The 19925-nt window shown below is 38.1% G+C and overlaps 1 protein-coding gene across 1 annotated transcript in view; it reads right to left on the bottom strand.

Moving 5' to 3' along the window:
* LOC107590307 (retinal-specific ATP-binding cassette transporter-like) overlaps window positions 1–19925 on the bottom strand; it is a 39138-nt gene that overhangs the window by 14269 nt on the left and 4944 nt on the right. Inside the window, exons 7-23 of the mRNA XM_016279015.1 lie at window positions 17176–17373; window positions 14112–14201; window positions 11081–11321; window positions 10846–10985; window positions 8995–9111; window positions 8677–8874; window positions 7094–7299; window positions 6832–7008; window positions 6423–6645; window positions 3691–3912; window positions 3336–3540; window positions 3176–3256; window positions 2888–3103; window positions 880–1057; window positions 665–796; window positions 420–559; window positions 150–287 (exon numbers count right to left, since the gene is read on the bottom strand). Coding sequence (XP_016134501.1) covers window positions 150–287; window positions 420–559; window positions 665–796; window positions 880–1057; window positions 2888–3103; window positions 3176–3256; window positions 3336–3540; window positions 3691–3912; window positions 6423–6645; window positions 6832–7008; window positions 7094–7299; window positions 8677–8874; window positions 8995–9111; window positions 10846–10985; window positions 11081–11321; window positions 14112–14201; window positions 17176–17373 — 2902 coding nt within the window. The remainder of the gene's footprint in view (window positions 1–149; window positions 288–419; window positions 560–664; window positions 797–879; window positions 1058–2887; window positions 3104–3175; window positions 3257–3335; window positions 3541–3690; window positions 3913–6422; window positions 6646–6831; window positions 7009–7093; window positions 7300–8676; window positions 8875–8994; window positions 9112–10845; window positions 10986–11080; window positions 11322–14111; window positions 14202–17175; window positions 17374–19925) is intronic.

Raw genomic sequence — 19925 nt, 5'->3', positions numbered from 1 at the left:
TATATATATATATATATATATATATATATATATATATATATATATATATATATATATATATATATATATATATGAAATATACTAAAAATAATGAAATAGATGCTGATATGATTTATCCACTTTGATAGACATTTCCTAGTAGTGTGTACCAGCACGGTATTTCAGCAGAAGGTCCCAGATGGAGCGTCTGGAATATGGATCCACTCCTGATGTGGGTTCATCCAGAAACACCACTTTAGCCCCACCAACAAAAGCCATGGCAACAGAAAGCTTCCTCTGCATACCACCTACATAGGAAGACAATATCCTCTTGACATTTCTTACAAATCTCAATTAGTTCAGTCCTCTTACTGTAAAGTTAAAGAACTGAGACTGGTCTGCACAGGAAGGAATTATTAAAAAGATATTTATGATTTAACCTGACAGGTTTTGTGCCTCCTCGTTCCTCTTGTGAGGGAGACCAAGATCTTCCAGCATATTTTCCACCTCTAGCTGGGCCTCAGGTAATGGCCGACCTTTCAGCAGAGAGTAAAACAAGATGTGCTCTGCTACCGTCATACTGCAGTAGAAAGGGAGATCAAAACAAGTCAGCATTCTGACAGATTTTACTTTAGCAGGTGTATCAACATTCTTCAAAGTGAAATCACATGAGGGGTTTACGAACTGGTGAAAGATGATGTTATGTTGGGGGCACATTCCCAGAGATTTACGAATGGCATCCATGTCGGTTCGGATGTCTTTCCCATAAATATACGCTGTGCCAGAGGTGGGAGGGAACATGCCGGTGAGAATAGACCTGTGGGAGAGAGGAGAAAACTTCCATGTATAACATTCCCATAGATAAATAAAGATCCATTTCACTGGGTTTTGCATACACACATAGTAGTGGTTTTTCCTGCACCATTGTGGCCAAGGAAAGCAGTGATCTGACCCTCGTAGAAGGTGATACTCAGACCATCCACAGCAGGTCTAGAGCTGCCGCTAAACATCTTATACAGGTTCTCCACACAAACTCCAACCACCAAACCTGATGGCTCAGGCTCGAAAAAGAGCCTCCCTGGAGACAAGAATCAGAGATTGGAAAGTTATTAAGATAGATGTTATACAGGATGTTATACAAAAACACCTGAGATCCTTATGAAATCCAATAATCCAGTCATGTGGATTACTGACATACAGTAATTATGCTACATTTTTGTGTGTTAACAGTGTGTTAACACCTTGATTCGTGAGGTGAAAGGAATGTCATTGTCACAGTGATGGAATAAACATCTCGAATGTCTCTAATATCCATTAACCGACAATAAGACAAACAGAAACCAGCATTCCAACCTGCCAGCCAAGCAAACAGACACAAGGCCACCGGCTTCCCACAAAGGGCACAGACAGTGGTGTGTTTGTGCATCATGTGTGATTATACTAGTGTACAAGCACACATACCTGGCGCCACCTTATACAGTGCGCTTGAACTTAAGACAGAGCGCTGGCAAGTGCTGATGGATAACGCCAGCGAAACTAAGACTGCAGTAATTACTCCCTTGTGGCTCCATCAGTTCAAAGCCAAGAAACCTGCTGGATGCCTGTGCTCTAGTCAAGCAGATAAGCCTGGTTAGCTCTTTGAATACGTCTGATGGGATCTTTTCCAGGAGTAAGAAGAAAAGCACCACCTTCCTGTTTGTTGTAATAGGTTCCTTTACAAAATACTGTAGAATGAAAGATTTCCCCTGATAGATTATAAAGTACACTGGATCACTGCCATTTCAAAAGAAATATTCACCTACATCACCCACAATGTATCTGAATTTACAAGTAAAGTAAATGTGCCTGATTTCACCAAAGGTGTTTTTCCTCCATTTCTGTCAGGACCACTATCGTCAAAGATGATTGACAATTAGCATACTGTTTGGATTGGCGGTATGGTTCTGTTCTGAGCAAGAACTCCCTGCGCATCCATGCAGCCTAGCATGGATGAGAGCAGGGAGAGCAGCAATAACCCCCCAGGGTAAACGGAAAAGAACCAACATAAATGTATTGCAGATATTGTTAAAGTTCAATAATTTTATGTACACATTTTAGAATTAGTCTGATTCAAGGAGAATCAGAAGGCTGAATCCCGACTGACAGAGGAGGAGTTGGGGATGGAGGAGGGTAATTAGCTATTGAGCAATGCAAAAACTGCTGATAATACTGAGGGACCTTATATATGAATGCTTAGATGCTTAGGTGTCGTATTCCCATAGGTAGATGGGGATCAGCTGAGAGTCAGCTGATGCGAGCTTGACTAACGTGACCTGCCAGAACTAACGCTACGCTTGATTTCTGTCACCTCATGGACTTTTGGTTCCTTACCACTGTCGCCTTTGGATTGCTTAATGTTATTGATTTGACAGCACTGGCACTATCAGTTGAGTACAAAACCTGAACAAAATTGAGCTGAATAATGACCCTATTGTCTTCTGTAGAGCTGCTTTATAGCTCAATCAAATTAGTTTCATAATTGATGAATTTAACATTGAACTGACTTGAACTGAACTGAATTTGGATTTGCCTCACGTTTGATTAAGTTTGCATTACTGATTCTGTTGTTTTCCTGTTTATTACTATGAAGCTGCTTTGAAACACTATATACTGTAAATAAAGGTGGAAAACCTGACTTGATATAGCAATTTCATGCTGAAACAAACTGCAAAAACCAGCTGGTTTGCTTATTTAAAATGGTCTCCCAGTCTGACTAAACTTGTGTTCAGCTGGTCAGTTTATATGGATTAGCTGACCTAGACTTCACCAAACCAGGCTAACTAGGCCTGAGTAACAAGATAAGACCAGCATACTACATTAGGCTGGTTTAAGTTGTTTTATTTTCAGTAGCATTTACAACACAACACACCTGATGAGTCTGTGCTCATGCTCTTGTTGGTCGTCTCCTCTTCATCAAGCCTCTTTTGTTCTTTCTCTTTCTCTAGTTTCTCCCGTATGTCTTCATGTTCGCAGGACCCAGGCGGCTCTGGAGGTTTTTCGGGTGCTATGTGGCTCTTGGCCTGGTCATCAGTGTGATTCACCAGATTATCAAAAGCAGATTTCTCCACTGCTGGCTTTCCAGGAACTGTGTAAAGAAAGATTAGTTGATCTAAAAAGCTCATGCCGTCAACTTATGATAAGCCAAAAAGTCACTCACCCTGTTTTAGAGGCTCAGGTCGGTTCAACCAGTAAGAAGGCTGGATTGGAAAGTAAAAAGGCCGACCAATACCATACTGCCCTGATGATAAACAAGTTATGTCACTTACAATCCACTTTATTTTTATTATCAAATAAACATGAATATACAGTAGTTTTACCTGGGAAGACATTATCGAGGTACCATGCAAGAACACCATAAAGTACCGTATCCACTGCCATCATGATAATTGAGATGAAGAAGGAGAACTCATCCCCCTCCAAAAGGCTGGTCTGGATGTTATCCCACTGTAGACCAAGACCTTGCTCCTCATAACGGGATAGGTACTCCGTCCCAAAGCCAAAAGCCACCTGGGACATCAGACTCTGAATCACAATAAACAATCTTAAATGCAGAATATCACACAGTTGGAGTTTTCTCAGTGAAAGGGTGCATTATCAAATTTATAACCTTTATAAGAAGTTTTGTATATAATTTGTTCAGATTCTATAGGGAAATGTTATCATGTGACATACCGCCATGATTTTCATATCTTTGGTGATGCGGTCCTGCCAGGCGAAGCAAACAACATGCGGCAGGTACAGAGTGAAGTAAATGATTCCGCTGCAGGCTGCTGCCAGGTTAGCCTTATTGAAAAAAACGCTCATGAGGAAGCACTGCATTATGGTTGCTGTGGTGAAAGTGAGCAGGAATAGGAAGAGGATGATAGGATTGCTGTAGTTCAGCACTTTTCCTCCCTGTGAGAAAAGAAAGATGTTCTTTTATATTCTTCACAAGTATTTTAAAATGTAACTGTGTTGGCTTATTGACAAAGCCGCATACTGATCTACAGCATGGCCAAAAGTTTTGAGAATGACACAAATATTCATTTTCACAAAGTCCGCTGCCTCAGTTTTTATGATGGCAAGAGTGATCAGATTAATTGCAATTAATTGCAAAGTCCCTCTTTGCCATTAAAATTAACTTAATCCCAAAAACATTTCCTCTCCATTTCAGCCTTGCCACAAAAGAACCAGCTGACATCATGTCAGTGATTCTCACATTAACGCAGGTGAGAGTGTTGATGAGGACAAGGCTAGAGATCACTCTGTCATGCTGATTGAGTTAGAATAACAGACTGGAAGCTATAAAAGGAGGGTGGTGCTTGACATAATTGTTCTTCCTCTGTTAGGTTACCTGCAAAGAAACATGTGCAGTTATCATTGCTTTGCACAAAAAGGGATTCACAGGCAAGCATAATGCTGCTAGTAAGATTGCACCTAAATCAATAATTTATCGGATCATCAAGAACGGATCATCTCAAGGGGAGAGGTTCAATTGCTGTGAAGAAGGCTTCAGGGCACCCAAGAAAGTCCAGCAAGCGCCAGGACCCTCTCCTAAAGTTGATTCAGCCGAGGGATCAGGGCACCACCAGTGCAGAGCTTGCTCAAGAATGGCAGCAGGCAGATGTGAGTGCATCTGCACGAAAAGTGAGGCGAAGACTTTTGGAGGATGGCCTGGTGTCAAGAAGGGCAGCAAAGAACCCACTTCTTTCCAGAAAAAAATATCAGAGACAGACTGATATTCTCCAAAAGGTACAGGGATTGGACTGCTGAGGACTGTGGTAAAGTAATTTTCTCTGATGAATCCCCTTTCTGATTGTTTGGGGCATCCGGAATAAAGCTTGTCCAGAGAAGAAAAGGTGAGCGCTACCATCAGTCCTGTGTCATGCCAACAGTAAAACATCCTGACACTATTCATGTGTGGGGTTGCTACTCAGCCAAGGGAGTGATCTCACTCACAATTTTGCCTAAGAACACAGCAATGAATAAAAAATGGTACAAAAACTTCCTCCGAAAGCAACTTCTCCCAACCATCTAAGAACAGTTTGGTGATGAACAATACCTTTTCCAGCATGCTGGAGAAAAAAAAGTGATAACTAAGTGGCTCGGGGAACAAAACATCTAAATTTTGGGTCCATGGCCAGGAAACTCCCCAGACCTTAATCCCATTGAGATCTTGTGATCAATCCTCGAGAGGCGGATGGACAAACAAAAACCCACAAATTCGGACAAACGCCAAGCATTGATTATGCAAAAATGGGTTGCCATCAGTCAGGATGTGGCCCAGAAGTTGATTGACAGCATGCCAGGGCGAATTGCAGAGGTCTTAAAGAAGGGTAAACACTGCAAATACTGAGTCTTTGCATTAACTTATTGTAATTGTCAATAAAAGCCTTTGACACTTATGAAATTCTTGTAATTATACTTCAGTATACCATAGTAACATCTAACAAAAAGATCTAAAAACACTGTAGCAGCAGACTTTGTGAAAATTAATATTTGTGTCATTCTCATTGGCCACGGCTGTACTATTTTAGATTATTCTTCTGCTGAACATGCTAAAAACACGCTAGCATTGTGCTAAAACATGTTAGCATTGTGTTAAGACAAGCTAGCAATGTGCTAAAAGTTGTTATTAATGAGCTGAAACATGCGAAAATAAGCTAGCATTATCTCAAAACATGTTAGCAACATGCTAAAGCATGTTAGCCACATATTAAAACAATGCTAGAAACATGTTAAATCATGCTATTTCTGGCTGTTTTTTCTTACTCCAGCGATATAATCATCAAACTTTAAACTTTCAGATAAGCTTTGTCAAGCCAGCTTCAAAGTTTGTCCTGACAAACTTCTCTAGTTTATTCTTGTGATAGCAAAGTTGAATTTTCATCATCATTAGTCTTAAGTGTCAATTGACCCTTCATATATTATGTCATATATCCTTCATAAAGATTTGATTTGCTAGTCAAGAAACATTTCTTGTTATTATTAGTGTTGAAAACAGTTGGACTGCCTAATATTTTGAAACTGTGATAGTTTTTTTCCGGGATTCTTTGATAAATGGAAAGAAAGAACAGCATTTATTTGAAAAAGAAATCTTTTGAAGGGTATGCCTAAACTAGTACATCATAAAATGTCATTTTTGATGATTGCCACAAGAGGTCAGTATAGTAATCTGAAAACAGAAAATCTAACTTGTCAATTTTGCTGTAGTTGAAAGCATAATATTTACAGGGAGAGCACCCATTTTTCTTAAAGACATAGTGGTTAAAGTTCATAGAACTGGAACCAACCACTATTCTACTGAAAGAAAGAAACAAACACACACACACACACACACACACACAACACAACACAACACTGGTTTACTGATCTTAGGTGGTCTTGCTTGCTGGTTTTAGGGTGTTTTGCACACCATCTCTTACCATGATAATAAGAGTAAGCAGGGCTGTGCTGGAGGCCATCATGAAGAAGGTGTCAATGAACCATGTGCACCAGAGCACACGGTTAGTGACGCCCATGGCCTTCAGAGTCTCTTTCAACCTCATCTCCTTCTCCAGCACGATGCTCTTCACCGTCATAGAGACAGAATAGACCCAGGCCAACACCATGAAGATCGGAAAGCAGCGGTTCAGCGTTAGCATGAAGCTGTGGCATGTGTTGTCAATGAGGAGAAGATAGATCATTGATTGAACATTGACAAAGAAACAAAACACATTTATATGCCTAAAACATGGATGCAACAATATTCAAATTCAGATATCAATATGGTCCCGATATCATGCATCCCTATCTATAAATGTAATAAATACTAAGTGTGATACTGATACTCACAGATCATCCACATAACAGGGATAGGGCATCTGCTGAAGGTAGACTCCTAAAGGCCATTCCTTTCCTGTGTGGGTCTTTATTATTCCATGTTCTATCATGTCCTGCAGGTAGGCAAATCCTCCCCATATATACCGCAGATCATCCATGGGATCAGCCCTTGGCCCTGGATCCCAATATCTGATCATAGGAGAGGATATAGAGTGAAACAAATGCAAAGAAAATCAAGATCTGAGGAATGGCTCAGCACTGGTTACAGACAGACCTGTCTTTGATCTTGTTAGTTCGCTCCACAAGATCAATGTCCATGCGGATCTTGAATTTAACATGAGGGGGCACCTTGGTGGTCCAGGAGTACATGTCAACAAATACCAGCCCTGCCCAAAACTTGCTCTCCCCAAGAAGGTCCAGCGCACGATGGGTCAACTGGTCCTCATCAGAAATAGCGGAGAACTTGTCCAGCACCAGACACTGTAATTACAGGGGACATATACTGTAAGTGATTGCACTTATAACTGATTAAAAACAAATCAACCTATTAATTCCATGAATTCAATATTCCTGGAAGAACCTAATGGAAAATTACTAAGGAGATCACGTTTACTTATCAGTTCAGATCCAGACTGTCAAACTCATCCAGATCATCCAGACTATTTTAGATCTGCATCAGAATTCAGCACAAAACTATTATCCAAAAAGACTTAATTTAATTGTTTGCTGTTAATTTGTTTTGAGCTTGGCATAAGATGGTGGGAGTCTATTTGAGATTCTTGACGACATTGTTCTCCATGTGGCCGGTATGCACTGCCATAAAACAGCCTGTGCTTCCTCTTTGTGTAGGCCGAGTAGACTGACAGATGTATCGAATTGGACTCATTCGTTGGGTTTGTCTGTCACTCCTCAAGTGCTGCTAGCTGAGACAAAGACTAAAAGACACACGGTTTAGATAGCAGAGGTCCTGTTATCGTCTGGCACAGGCTGCCTTAAGCTCACCCTGATTTGTATTGAAGGCATTCTGCATTGAACTCTACCATTAAATAGATCTCCCACACTGGCAAACTCTCAGTGAGAAATCAAAAACTTTTCTTTGTTCTACTTGACATCAGAGAGGCCGAGCCGGCTGAGAGTGACCGGTTGCTTTTCACCCGATGGCTTCTGAGCAGATCTGTGTCTCTTTTGAAGGACTAAATGACAAGTGAATTTGGAAAGTTTGACTTGATGATTGTTCTAAAAAAAAAATGCAAGCATACTGCTGACTGCAGACTGTGCCGTATATACTGTATACTGCAAACTAATTATGTGTGTGTGTGTGTGTGTGTGTGTATTTTTTTCAGGGTCAAGTTTTTGTTTTTTTAATTCAGCAAGGATGCATTAAATTGATCAAAAGTGAAAGTAAAATAAACATTTATAATTTTACAAATAAATGCTGCTCTTTTAAATTTTCTATTCATCAAAGAATTCTGAAAAAGTCCATGGCTTCCACAAAAATATTAAGAAAAGCATACGAATATTAAAACAATTAAACAAAGAATCAGCATATTAGAATGATATCTAGAGGATCATGTGACACTGAAGACTGGAGTAATGACTGCTGAAAATGCAGCTTTGCTGACAGGAATAAATTACATTTTAAAATATATTAAAATAGAAAATAGTTATTTTAAATTGTAATAATATTTCACAATGTTACTGTTTTTACTGTATTTTTAATCAAATAAATACAGCCTTTGTGAGCATAATAAGCATAAAAAAACTTACCCTAAACTTTTGAATGGTAATTTTTTGCAAAATAGATAGCAATATGCAACATTTCAAGCAGATGTATGCTTTTTTATGCATGAGTAATACCTCTCCGTATCGGTTTATAAGGCGAATAACTTGGTCAGTCATGTTAAAGATGTTCCGCCAATCAAAGTTAGGCATGTCCTGGGCTCGATCTTCGTCAGGGCCGTTGTACAGGAAGTTGAGGATGTGTTGGCCAGTGAATGAAGTGTCTTTGAGGCCTTTGTTGATATAATCCATCACTGTGGGATTTCTGATGGAGTCCTGGGATATAATGCAAAATGTATTGGAACTGAAACCTTGCATGAAATATTCAGCAACAAATGAAACAATCTCATGTATTGGTGTTATCTTTTCAAAGAAAGTTTAAGACACAGTGTTTACCCGAAGCATGTTCAGCTGTACACCATCCTGAAAGAAGCTCCACACCTGTGGGCCCACCTCCTCCCAGGCCCGACCCATGTTCCTAAGTCTTTCTAACTCCTCAAAGGTGGAGTTTGCCTGAATAAACACACACAAACAAACAAACTTACAAAGTTTACATGCATTCAAATAAAAGTAGGCAAGAACAAATGAAACAAATCTGTTTGTTCAGCATTCAATGGCACAGTAACAATAAAGGCAGGACAATGCTCAGGTGGTGGCAACTGCATTGAGTTTGACCACAGAATGACAGAATTCCCACCAGGAGCAGTTTACACAGTCCCACTGAGAGCCCTGCTGCATAAACAGAGAAACTGAAGCCCTCTAAAGCTGATCTGATGGGACCACAGCCATGGCCCATTGCCCAGGGCAAGCATGTCCACACCGGAGCTCTCTCCCAGGGGCAAAGGCCTTACCTCCCTCCTTCCCTTTCTCTATTGCTCTTTCAATTTCAAATTTTTTTTTCTTTTTGCTTCCACTTTTTCAAATGAAAGGCACAAAGGAAAGATTGATACAGAGCTGGAGGTCACATAAACAGTATTGTTTAGTGGTTAAAAGATCTGAGCTGGTACATGAAAAGTTGTATGTTTGAACCCCGTTAAGTTTGATTCATAATTTAACACCATTGTGACCTTGATCAAAACACTTCTCGAACTGCTCAAATGTGACAAACCCTGCAAGTAAAATTACAGTACTGTAAGTTGCTGTTGATAAGACCATGGAAAAAAAGTAGCTGGAGAATTAATTTATTGCATTTCATTTGCTCTGCTGGTGTAATGAAGTTATTTTTCATTATATATCAACTTTGCACCATGGGTGTAATACTATAATAATACTTATTATAGTACAAAATTATAATACTTTATTTCAACAAGGATGCATTGATCAAAAGTGACAGACGTTTTAAATACATTTATAATGATACATTACAAAAGAAATGTTGTTCTTTTGAACTTTCTATTCATCAAAGAATCCTAAAAAAAGTACCACGATTTCTACAAAAATATTAAGCAGCAAAAATTGTTTACAACATTGATGATGATGATAATAAGAACCATTATTAATAAATGAGTACCAGTAATAACTGATAACCAAATTGAGCACCAAATCACAATATCAGAATGATTTGTGAAAGATCATGAGACACTGAAGACTGTAAAGTCATCTTTGCAAGCAGAGGAATAATTTGTATTTTGAAATATATTAAATTATAAAAGTGCTCTTTTAAATTCTAATAATATCTCACAAAACAGCAATATTTTACTGTATTTTTTATCAAATAAATGCAGCCTTGGTGAGGATAAGAAAATTAAAAAAACATAAAAGAATATTTTTTAAATTATTTCAAACCTTAGTGGTAATGCCAAACACACAAAAAATACTACTTATCCAAAGCGATTTAAGTGGCATTTAAGGTATATTTCATTGGTTGCTAGCACCTTGGTGTTGCTAAAACCATTCTGTACTGTTTGAGCTACAGGAGAGCTAAGGGTACACTATTAGTAGTAAAAAAGGAAACTCATTTACAAAGCACTCAGCCGAAAAAACATGCAGTCCTGCTTACATAAGAATTTAAGGGAGCAAAAGCCAGTCAGCTGTGTTGTATGCTCTAAAGTGCTCCTAAAGCTCACATAGCCTCTATGGGAACCCATCAGACCTGCATAATTTCCCCTTTGGCTAACCCGCTGAGATGTCTGCTGCAATGTGCTGATATATCTGACAGGCCCGGAGCGAGATTAGCTGTTGCATTAATACACTCATCTGCTGTTGTTCCAGGTGTGCGTGTAGTCAAAGAAGAGCTTTTTCTCTTACATTTTTAATGATCTGTCGGACAGCAGAAGAATCGGGAGCGTACAGGATCTTGCCCATCAGGAAAGGCTTGACTGAACTCCACACAATCCTTGTGACCGGATTGGACTCCAAATCCTTCATGAGGTCATTACAGAACGGAGCTGAAAGACATATGGAGTTATGAGAAACACGAGAACATTCTCTTCTCCGCTTTTCGTCTTCATCAGACGAAGTCTATGTACAGTACAGTACTCACTTGCTGTGTGATCATAGTTGTACTTCCCCTCTCCCCGTGTACTGTTGATGCCCAAAAAGGCTTTGTAGTTGTTATCCTCGTACCAGTTGAAGGAGGTGACCCTGGAAAAGGCCCCTTCTGTGTAGCCACAGAACAAGCTGGAGGTGGAAGCCATGAGTTGGCTGAAAGATGGGGATTCATGGGACTGAAGCAGTGGAGAAACCACTTGCATCAGGTATTGAGAGCTCGGTCTTTCAAACAGCTGTTGAGAAAAAAGATAAGTTATTAATCAAAGGGTTAGTTCACCCAAAAATAAAAATTCTGTCATTAATTACCCACCCTCATGTCGTTCCAAACCCATAAAACCTTTGTTCATCTTCGGAACACAAATTAAGATATGTGCATGCGTGCGGTGCTGCTGATGCAGGAGCCAGCGTTCTGACTTAGAACCTGGATGCGCTACGACTTGCTTACAAGCAGAGGAAGTTTTTTTTTTTTTTTAGCCCAGTTAAGGTACTCTTGTGAATGCGCATTGAAGACTGACACGGAAGAGAAGAAATTGTTGAATAAAGTTTTTTTTTTTGCACACAAAGTATTCTCGTAGCTTTATAACATTAAGGTTGAACCACTGATGTCACATGGACTATTTTAATGATGTCCTTATAACTTTCTGGGCCTTGAACATGTCAGTGTGCATGCGTGCGGTGCTGCTGATGCAGGAGCCAGCGTTCTGACTTAGAACCTGGATGCGCTACGACTTGTTTACAAGCAGAGGAAGTTTTTTTTTTTTTTTTAGCCCAGTTAAGGTACTCTTGTGAATGCGCATTGAAGACTGACACGGAAGAGAAGAAATTGTTGAATAAAGTTTTTTTTTTTGCACACAAAGTATTCTCGTAGCTTTATAACATTAAGGTTGAACCACTGATGTCACATGGACTATTTTAATGATGTCCTTATAACTTTCTGGGCCTTGAACATGTCAGTTACTTTGCTGTCTATGCAAGGGTCAGAAACCTCTCAGATTTCATCAAATATCTTAATTTGTGTTCCGAAGATGAACGAAGGTCTTTCGGGTTTGGAATGACATGAGGGTGAGTAATTAATGACAGAAGTTTCATTTTTGGGTGAACTAACCCTTTAAAATAGATGCCTTTAAATTTCTAAAAACATGATTTCAACTTGAGTTTTCAGAATATTGTGGCCGCAATAAGTATTCAGATGTTTTAGTCACATTTAATTCATGAATGCCATCGCATTACTTAATAAAAATGATGTTTTATTACGGTTTTAAAGCACAAGGTCACATTTCACAAAAACGTTGGCACAAAATTTGATACACTGTTCAAAATAATGATTAAAAGTTTCTGGTTGTCAAACTTGGAACAAGGAGGACATGTCCATAGTGAATAAATTCACTAAAATGACCTTGGGACTATGCATTTCATTTACAAAAGGCATTTTGTGGCCCCCATATTGCAGTTTTGTCCTCAAAATGCTTAAACAATAGGCAAAAAAAACAAAACCCTCTGTATGCTCCATTTTGTAATTCAGCATGTCAAAATCCATGTCTTCTACATAATGCGCAGTACATAATGCTGTGTACATATTATCTGCGAAAGGGTTCCTATTTTCTAAATGCACTTTTCAACCACCCTTGTGTACACTAAATCAAAGGAATTTTGTGCACAAAATCATTTTTGGTTCAGAATTTTGTTACATTAAAGAAATGCAATTGCCACTTTTTCTACAAAATGTACTAAAATGTAACTGCATTTTGTTATGAAATACTATGCTTTGTGCAATGTAATTCCTTTAGTTCACAAAATGGGTCTGGTTACACTTGATCCACTACACTTGAGGGCTGGTTAACAGTTGCAAAAATATGCAAATAGATTACTGTGTACTGACCTGAGAATCTTTTTTTTTTTTTTTTTTTTTTTTTTTTATTTTTAAATGATACCTTTTTTTTCACCAAGGATGCATTAAAGGGATAGTTCACCCAAAAATGTAAATTCTGTCATTAATTACTCACCTGCATGTCTATCCAAAGCAATCAAGTTGTGTTTTCTATCAGCTGTTTAGTATCAGAATTCAGTATTCATGAATGAATCACTCTTTTGATCTGATCGGACAAACAGTTTTGTTAAAAGATCTGAAATTGTTTGTGATTCCGTTTGATTCATTAGGGCGGTTCACTCACGCACTGAATCATTTGGAGCAGTTTCTCACACTGAAATACTAACGGGATATTTTATAAGACAAACACAACAAAAATAGCGCTGGATGAGCTGGATAGCCTATTTAACTACAATCAATTGTAGAAAACAAAACTTGCAAATGTCTTCTATTGTTTGTCAATGACAAAACCGCTCTTTATTACACATGCAGCATGTGAACGACTCTGTACTGCATGCAGGTACAGATGATTTATATCCAAAACAATATTTAAAAAAAGAGTATCAAAATATGGGCACACTTTTTTGCTGGTGGGTCTGTGCTCCAATACTGATGAAAGGCTAGAAACGCCCCTAAGGAGTATGAATTTCAAATCTGTCATGGAGTCAAAGAGCAAACCAAACCTTTCGGCACCAAACTAAAATCCCTCTGGGTGGGAAAGTCCATTATCTTCTAAACTAAAACACATCAAAGCCTACAGATACAGGACAGATAATCTAAGCCTCTGGGGTCCATTATACTACAGCAGGTGAAGAGAGAGAGAAAATAGCATCTAGAGAACATCTATTGATTCATATACAAACACCTTAAAAAAAGCAACAATTGCATCATTTAACAATCAGACATTGATGTCTACTGTCTGTGAGGTGTTTCCTCCCTGTTTCAGCAGGGTATAAAATGCCCTCACCTGTGAACTAACCAAATATGAACCTCAGGTTTATTTACAGTGACAATCTGACTGAGAAGCGGCTGAAATTAGCTTTCCGCAGACACGGGAATGATATCTCCATATCCGTATGCTTGCGTAAAAAGCCAGGCGGAGTGATTTCCTGATTGTTAAAAATACAGCTGAACTTTTGAAGGGTCTCATACGCACCACTTTCAGCTTCTCAGACACGGCAGGTAGAAGTCGGGCCCAGAAGTGCAGGTCGAGTCCATTGGAGTAGTTATCAATAACTAGAGGAAGCTGTGAATGAGAAGAGAGAAGGAAAAGAGACCATCTATATTAGTCATATTGGTCAATGCCATAGACGGACAGATGTCCAGTTCATTCAATACATTAACAGTCCCAATATCATTGCCAGCAAGTTTTTAGTATTTTTTGGAAAGACAATTTTTCATTGTTTTCAATGTTTTGTCAGTCGACAACTAGTTAAATTTTTTTAGAAAATTAAGAATCCTTACAGTTTAATTTTAAAAATGTCATGCTACACTTATTTTTGCTGTGCAATTTTTACTGATTATTATAAAGTAAATGTAAGAGTAACTTTTATATTGTTAGAAATATTTTGAGATGAACACTGGACTAAGCAACTTAGGTTTACTTGATTATCCATACATCATTTTTTAGAAAAATTATATTAAAATGTGAATATCAAATATGACACATCAAGCTTTTGACATTTCATATGGTCTAACGATCATTTGCAGACTTTTTTTTTATTGTGTAAAGGTTCAATAAATTATTCCATTACATTTTTTTTATATTATTTAATGTCAGGCATTTAGGGTTAAGTAACAAAGTGTAAAAAAGACTTAAGTCGGAATATTACAAGCAAGTGAATACAAGCAATAATAAATAAATAGTAATTAAAAAAAAAAAAATCAAAAAAAAAATATACAGAATAAAATATAGTGTTTGTTACATTTATGTCTAAAATATATGTCTAAAATAAATGTCATGTATAAAACTGTTAACATTTTAAACTTTGTTCAAATCAATTTATCTGAAGTTGCAAAGCAAGGTTTGCAAAATGCATGTTGCTCATATCCTGTCTTCTGAGATGTAACACTTCCAGAAATAATGCTTCTTCCAGGGGCTTCCCCAGGAACTGTATCCAAGCTACAATGGATCAGGATGGACCAGATTCAGCATGTGTGTGTCACAGAACAACTTCAAATATCAGACATCCTTCCTACCAGATTTCCTATCAGATTCTCCAGTGCTAAAGAACTGACTCCTAACATGTTTTATATTGTTCCAGCCATCAGTGTTTGTATATGACTGATATTTCAACAAAAACAGAGTCAATATTTTTGGGGGGATAAAAGACTACCAAATGAATCCACATTAATGTGTTCATGTAAATATCTGTGCTGAGGGGGAAGGATAAAGTTTGGTCTTCAGTACAGACACTCTGTATTATTATTTAAAGCTCTCATAGGGTTTAGTCCAGCAGAAGTGTGTTGACTAATCTCATTACTGAAATAGGACAAGTGGCTTCGCTCCACTAACACTGATCGGGTGACTCAGGCTAACACCCCTCTGTCCTCTCCCCACGCTCATTCTCAAACCATAAACTACCAAGAACAACCAGGAAGGGTGTGTGGGATTTTGTTCTTAACTCTACAAAAATTCAGGAGATTTCATCAAACAGGAAGTACAAAAACAAGCACTTACTGTTGCTATGATAATTCTTCCTGTTTTCAGTTTCAATGACTGATGACTGAATTTGGAATAATAAAATGAAGATAAAAAGCTCTAGTTAATCATTAGTCTTCCTGTTTTCAGTTTCACTTCACTTTTTTATTTTTATGTAATGAGCAGGTCTCATTCAGTAATTAGCACGTCTTGATTAATTGATGTTACATTTGTATTGTGTCTATTGTGAAATTGATGTTGTACTGTCGTTTGTGAGAACCGCATATTGAAACAAGACACTGAAACAAAATTTCCCTAAGGGGATAAATAAAGTTACTACTACTACTACTACTTACAAATTACAGAATTTTGAATAATAATATGTTAAAAAATGCCACAATCAATCTTCAATCTTTTTTCAGTTTCACTTCCAAATGACTGAATAATGAAATGTAAATTTAGAATAATGAAATGATAATAATGAAATGAAACGAAAATTAAATGAAAGAGTAGAAAGAGTTTAAATCAAAAATACATTTTGATGTTTTTCAACATTTTTGAATATGGGTTCCTAGTATTTTATAATGTTTATAAGCCCAAATATAAGATTTCTTAAGTAAAACGTTATTTTGTATTATAAATTAAGCCTAAAGTAACCCCATCAGGCTTTTTTACTATGATAATCAGGCCAAAACATCCTTGGTCAATCAGCTTGACCAGCATTGTTTTGCTGGTGGTCAACATGCTAGACCATCATAAATCAGGCAAGACCTGCATGGAAATTAATGCAGGCTTAGGGGCTGTTGGCACAGAACCTGTTTTTGTATTGAACTGAGCTGCTTTTCCATTGTTTTTCTATGTAAACATACACTAGACAAACATTTATGACCGTTGTACTTGCATCTTATGTCTTTTGCAGCACCTTGCACATGATATTGTGTTCTATAAACAAGTTACTCAAATTAAAAGTTGTTCAACTTTTAAAAATAACCTGATAACCCAGCTGTTGTGATGTCTGTTCATCAAAGAACAAAAGAAAAAAGAGCTTTAAGGATTAATATTTAATTTAGAATTTAGCGTTTGATATCTTTATTCAATTTATGTATATTTCCTACTTGCTGAAGGGGGCAGGTAGCTAAATATGGCTTTTATTACAATGAGTTTATGTGAAGATTGTTTTAAGTTCACTAGAAGTTGTTATTTTTTAAAGTCTAATAAATGTTAAAATTGATAGCTCTCAATTATAGCTACTGTAATGTTGAATGGCTAGTGAATGGTTAAATATAAGGGGGAAAAAACTATTTCCTAGAGACATCAGTAGTATTGGTATCAGTGATACTCACCTTCAGACATTAAAAAATGCAATTTAAAAAATATACTGTTTTTATGTTTTTTCTACATTAATTTGAAAATTGAATATGAAATTATTGCAATATGAAAGTATAATTAAAAACTTTAATGTTAGGTGGGATTAATCACGATTTAATTTCAGGAAAAAATGTGTGATTACTAAAAAAACATTTTATCGATTGACAGCACTAATTATTACTGATTTTATTGAGTGAATGAGTAGACTGACCAAGCGGAAAAGTTTGAAGAAGTCAAGATTGGCGTAGAATTTGTCCTCAATGATCTGAAGACGCTGCGGGGTGAGAACACACATGGCATTGCGCACGGAATACAGGCCCCAACGGCTCGGGAAAATAAGGAATCGCTCAAGAAGAGTCTGACTGCAGGCGATGTCCTTCAGACGGAGATCAGGAACTCCATAAGCAAACTGAGAAAGAGAGTGACAGTAAAAAACAGAATGAAACCATATTATACCAATAATTTGCTATTAAGCTTTAGCAGTGTTGTTTTAGCAACACTTACACCGACTGATCACATGACTGCACTGCTGAAAAAGAGACACCAATGCTATTAGCATCAAGGCTAATATTTCTCCTTCACACTTTAGGTTTTAAATCCTAAATGTGTTTCTTTGCCTCAGCAATGAGATGCGCACTTGGATGAAACATGGATGCAAGCCATGACTCCAAATCAGTGTGCAAAAACCCAACTGGAAAACCTCCAGCTTCATGCATCCAGCTTTCTTTCTTTCTGTGTTCCTCTCTCATTCTCGGTTTCATTAGTAGCTAAGGACTTATCCAACCAGAACATTCCATCTTCCTTGGTACGCCCCTGCTGGCTGACTGGCAGCACCTCTGAGAAAGCCTTCAAAATGCCTTGCATTCCTCTCCCTTACATTTCCATATGAAAGTGACTCGGACCCTGATGTTCTTGTGTTCATACTATCACTTCCTCTAGACCAGCTCCCTTGCACGATCAAAGCAGATGCGGTTTCGTGCAAACCACCATCCATGCTTTGTTTGCACTGAAAAATAAACCCACAAAGAATCTTGGGCTGGGTAACATGAGGGCCAGGTTTGAGTCGTTCTGAGTCCAGGCCAGGTTCAGAGTCATTCTGCCTTAGGTTGGGGGTCTGATTACTCGCAGGGCCCTGAGATGACAAATATATACATCACAAAGGGTCCGTACAGAGAGCTGAGAAACCCAAAAATGCAATCTGATGCTGAACAAACGGGCACTTGAAGACCAGCCAAGATTCTCTCAGTCTCAAACAGAGACATTCAAGTCCACCAACAAAGTCTATTTACATGCATAAAAAGCAGATGAATTTGTGTCTCGGCGGCAAAGTCAATCTGCTTATCATTCTCAACTTAATTAGACAATCACACAAAAGGACACTTCAGGTCAACGACCTCTCTGAGATCTCAGAGACATACTGTAAATAGTGCTAATTACAGACACGCCGATATTAGAATTTTGGGAAATAAAGATGAGACAGTAATTACTTTCAAATGATAGCCAATAGCCAATACAAAACAGAAATTGAATTTGGTTTTGCCTTAATAAATTACTAAAAAGAAAAAAGAAAATTAAGAGAAATCATATTTATTTTCCCCCTCAAGAACTGTTATTATTATTGAAAAACATACAGAATTAGAATCTCAAATCACAAAATGAATTGTTTAATATATTATTAATATAAATGTAATGTATTAAAGGGGTCATATGATGTGATTTAAATTTTTTCTTTCTCTTTGGAGTGTTACAAGTTCTTGGTGCATAAAGAAGATCTGTAAAGTTGCAAAGACTAAAGTCTCAAATCCAAAGAGATATTCTTTATAAAAGTTAAGAATCAACCACGCCTACCTAAAATGGCTCGTTCTAACACGCCCCCACATATCTACATCACTATGTGGGAAGATTTGCATAACGCCACCCAAATGTTCACACAAAGAAAGAAGGTGTAACTTTGATTCTTGCTGTAGTATTGTTGCTGCTGCCATGTCGTGAAGACGCTGTGTGTTTCCTTATGAAAGCAAAACTACTTTGTTTGGCCTTCCAAAAGAGGACACAACTAGAAATCAGTGGTTAAGTTGTATTTACAACACTGTTCCGGAACAGTTTAACCCAAATATTCAGATGTGTGCAGTGCATTTTATGGAGGACGAGGACTGTTTCCAGGGAGAGTAGTCTACAATGCCGGTGTCTGTTTCTATAAAGTGGGGCAATTCCAACTTTGCAAGGACAGTCTGGCGCTTCTGACTCACAGCCTGTAAGTACGTTTTCATATTTAAAGAATTTGCCACTGACAATTCAAATGCGAGTTTTGAGCAGTGTAGAGTAGCGCTTGTGGTTTGTCATTTCTCCGATCACAAATGCAGACATGGTTTTATGTTTACGCAGCACGATAAGCAACGCAACATGTAAAAAGACAGTATAAGTCATTATAGAGGAAGTCGTGGCCTAATGGTTAGAGAGTCGGACTCGTAACCCAAAAGTTGTGGGTTTGAGTCTCGTACCGGCAGGGTTGTAGGTGGGAGGAGTGAATGTACAGCGCTCTCTCCCACCTTCAATACCACAACTGAGGTTCCCTTGAGCAAGGCACCGAACCCCCAACTGCTCCCCGGACGCCGCGGCATAAATGGCTGCCCACTGCTCTGGGTGTGTGTTCACTGCTGTGTGTGTGCACTTTGGATGGGTTAAACGCAGAGCACTAATTCCTAGTATGGGTAACCATACTTTGTCACGTCACTTTATTTATTTATTTGTTATTATTTTTTTATAATCAGTAATTATGTCCCCACTGGATGCAACAAATGCCTTGTTTATAATGGGTTTTACTGGTTTTGTCTCGTTGTGCCGGGACACGGCATCACAGTATGGTAAGGGGCATAACATTTCCGTCACACGCTTGAGGAATTCGGCCAATCACAATGCACTGGATAGCTGGCCAATCAGAGAACACCTCGCTTTTAAGAC

This window comes from Sinocyclocheilus grahami, unplaced genomic scaffold (assembly GCF_001515645.1).
Source record: "Sinocyclocheilus grahami isolate Dianchi unplaced genomic scaffold, SAMN03320097.WGS_v1.1 scaffold126.1, whole genome shotgun sequence".
Lineage (NCBI taxonomy): Eukaryota > Metazoa > Chordata > Actinopteri > Cypriniformes > Cyprinidae > Sinocyclocheilus > Sinocyclocheilus grahami.
The sequence above is the reverse complement of the archived record's forward strand: the minus strand, read 5'-3'. Positions and strand labels throughout refer to the sequence as shown.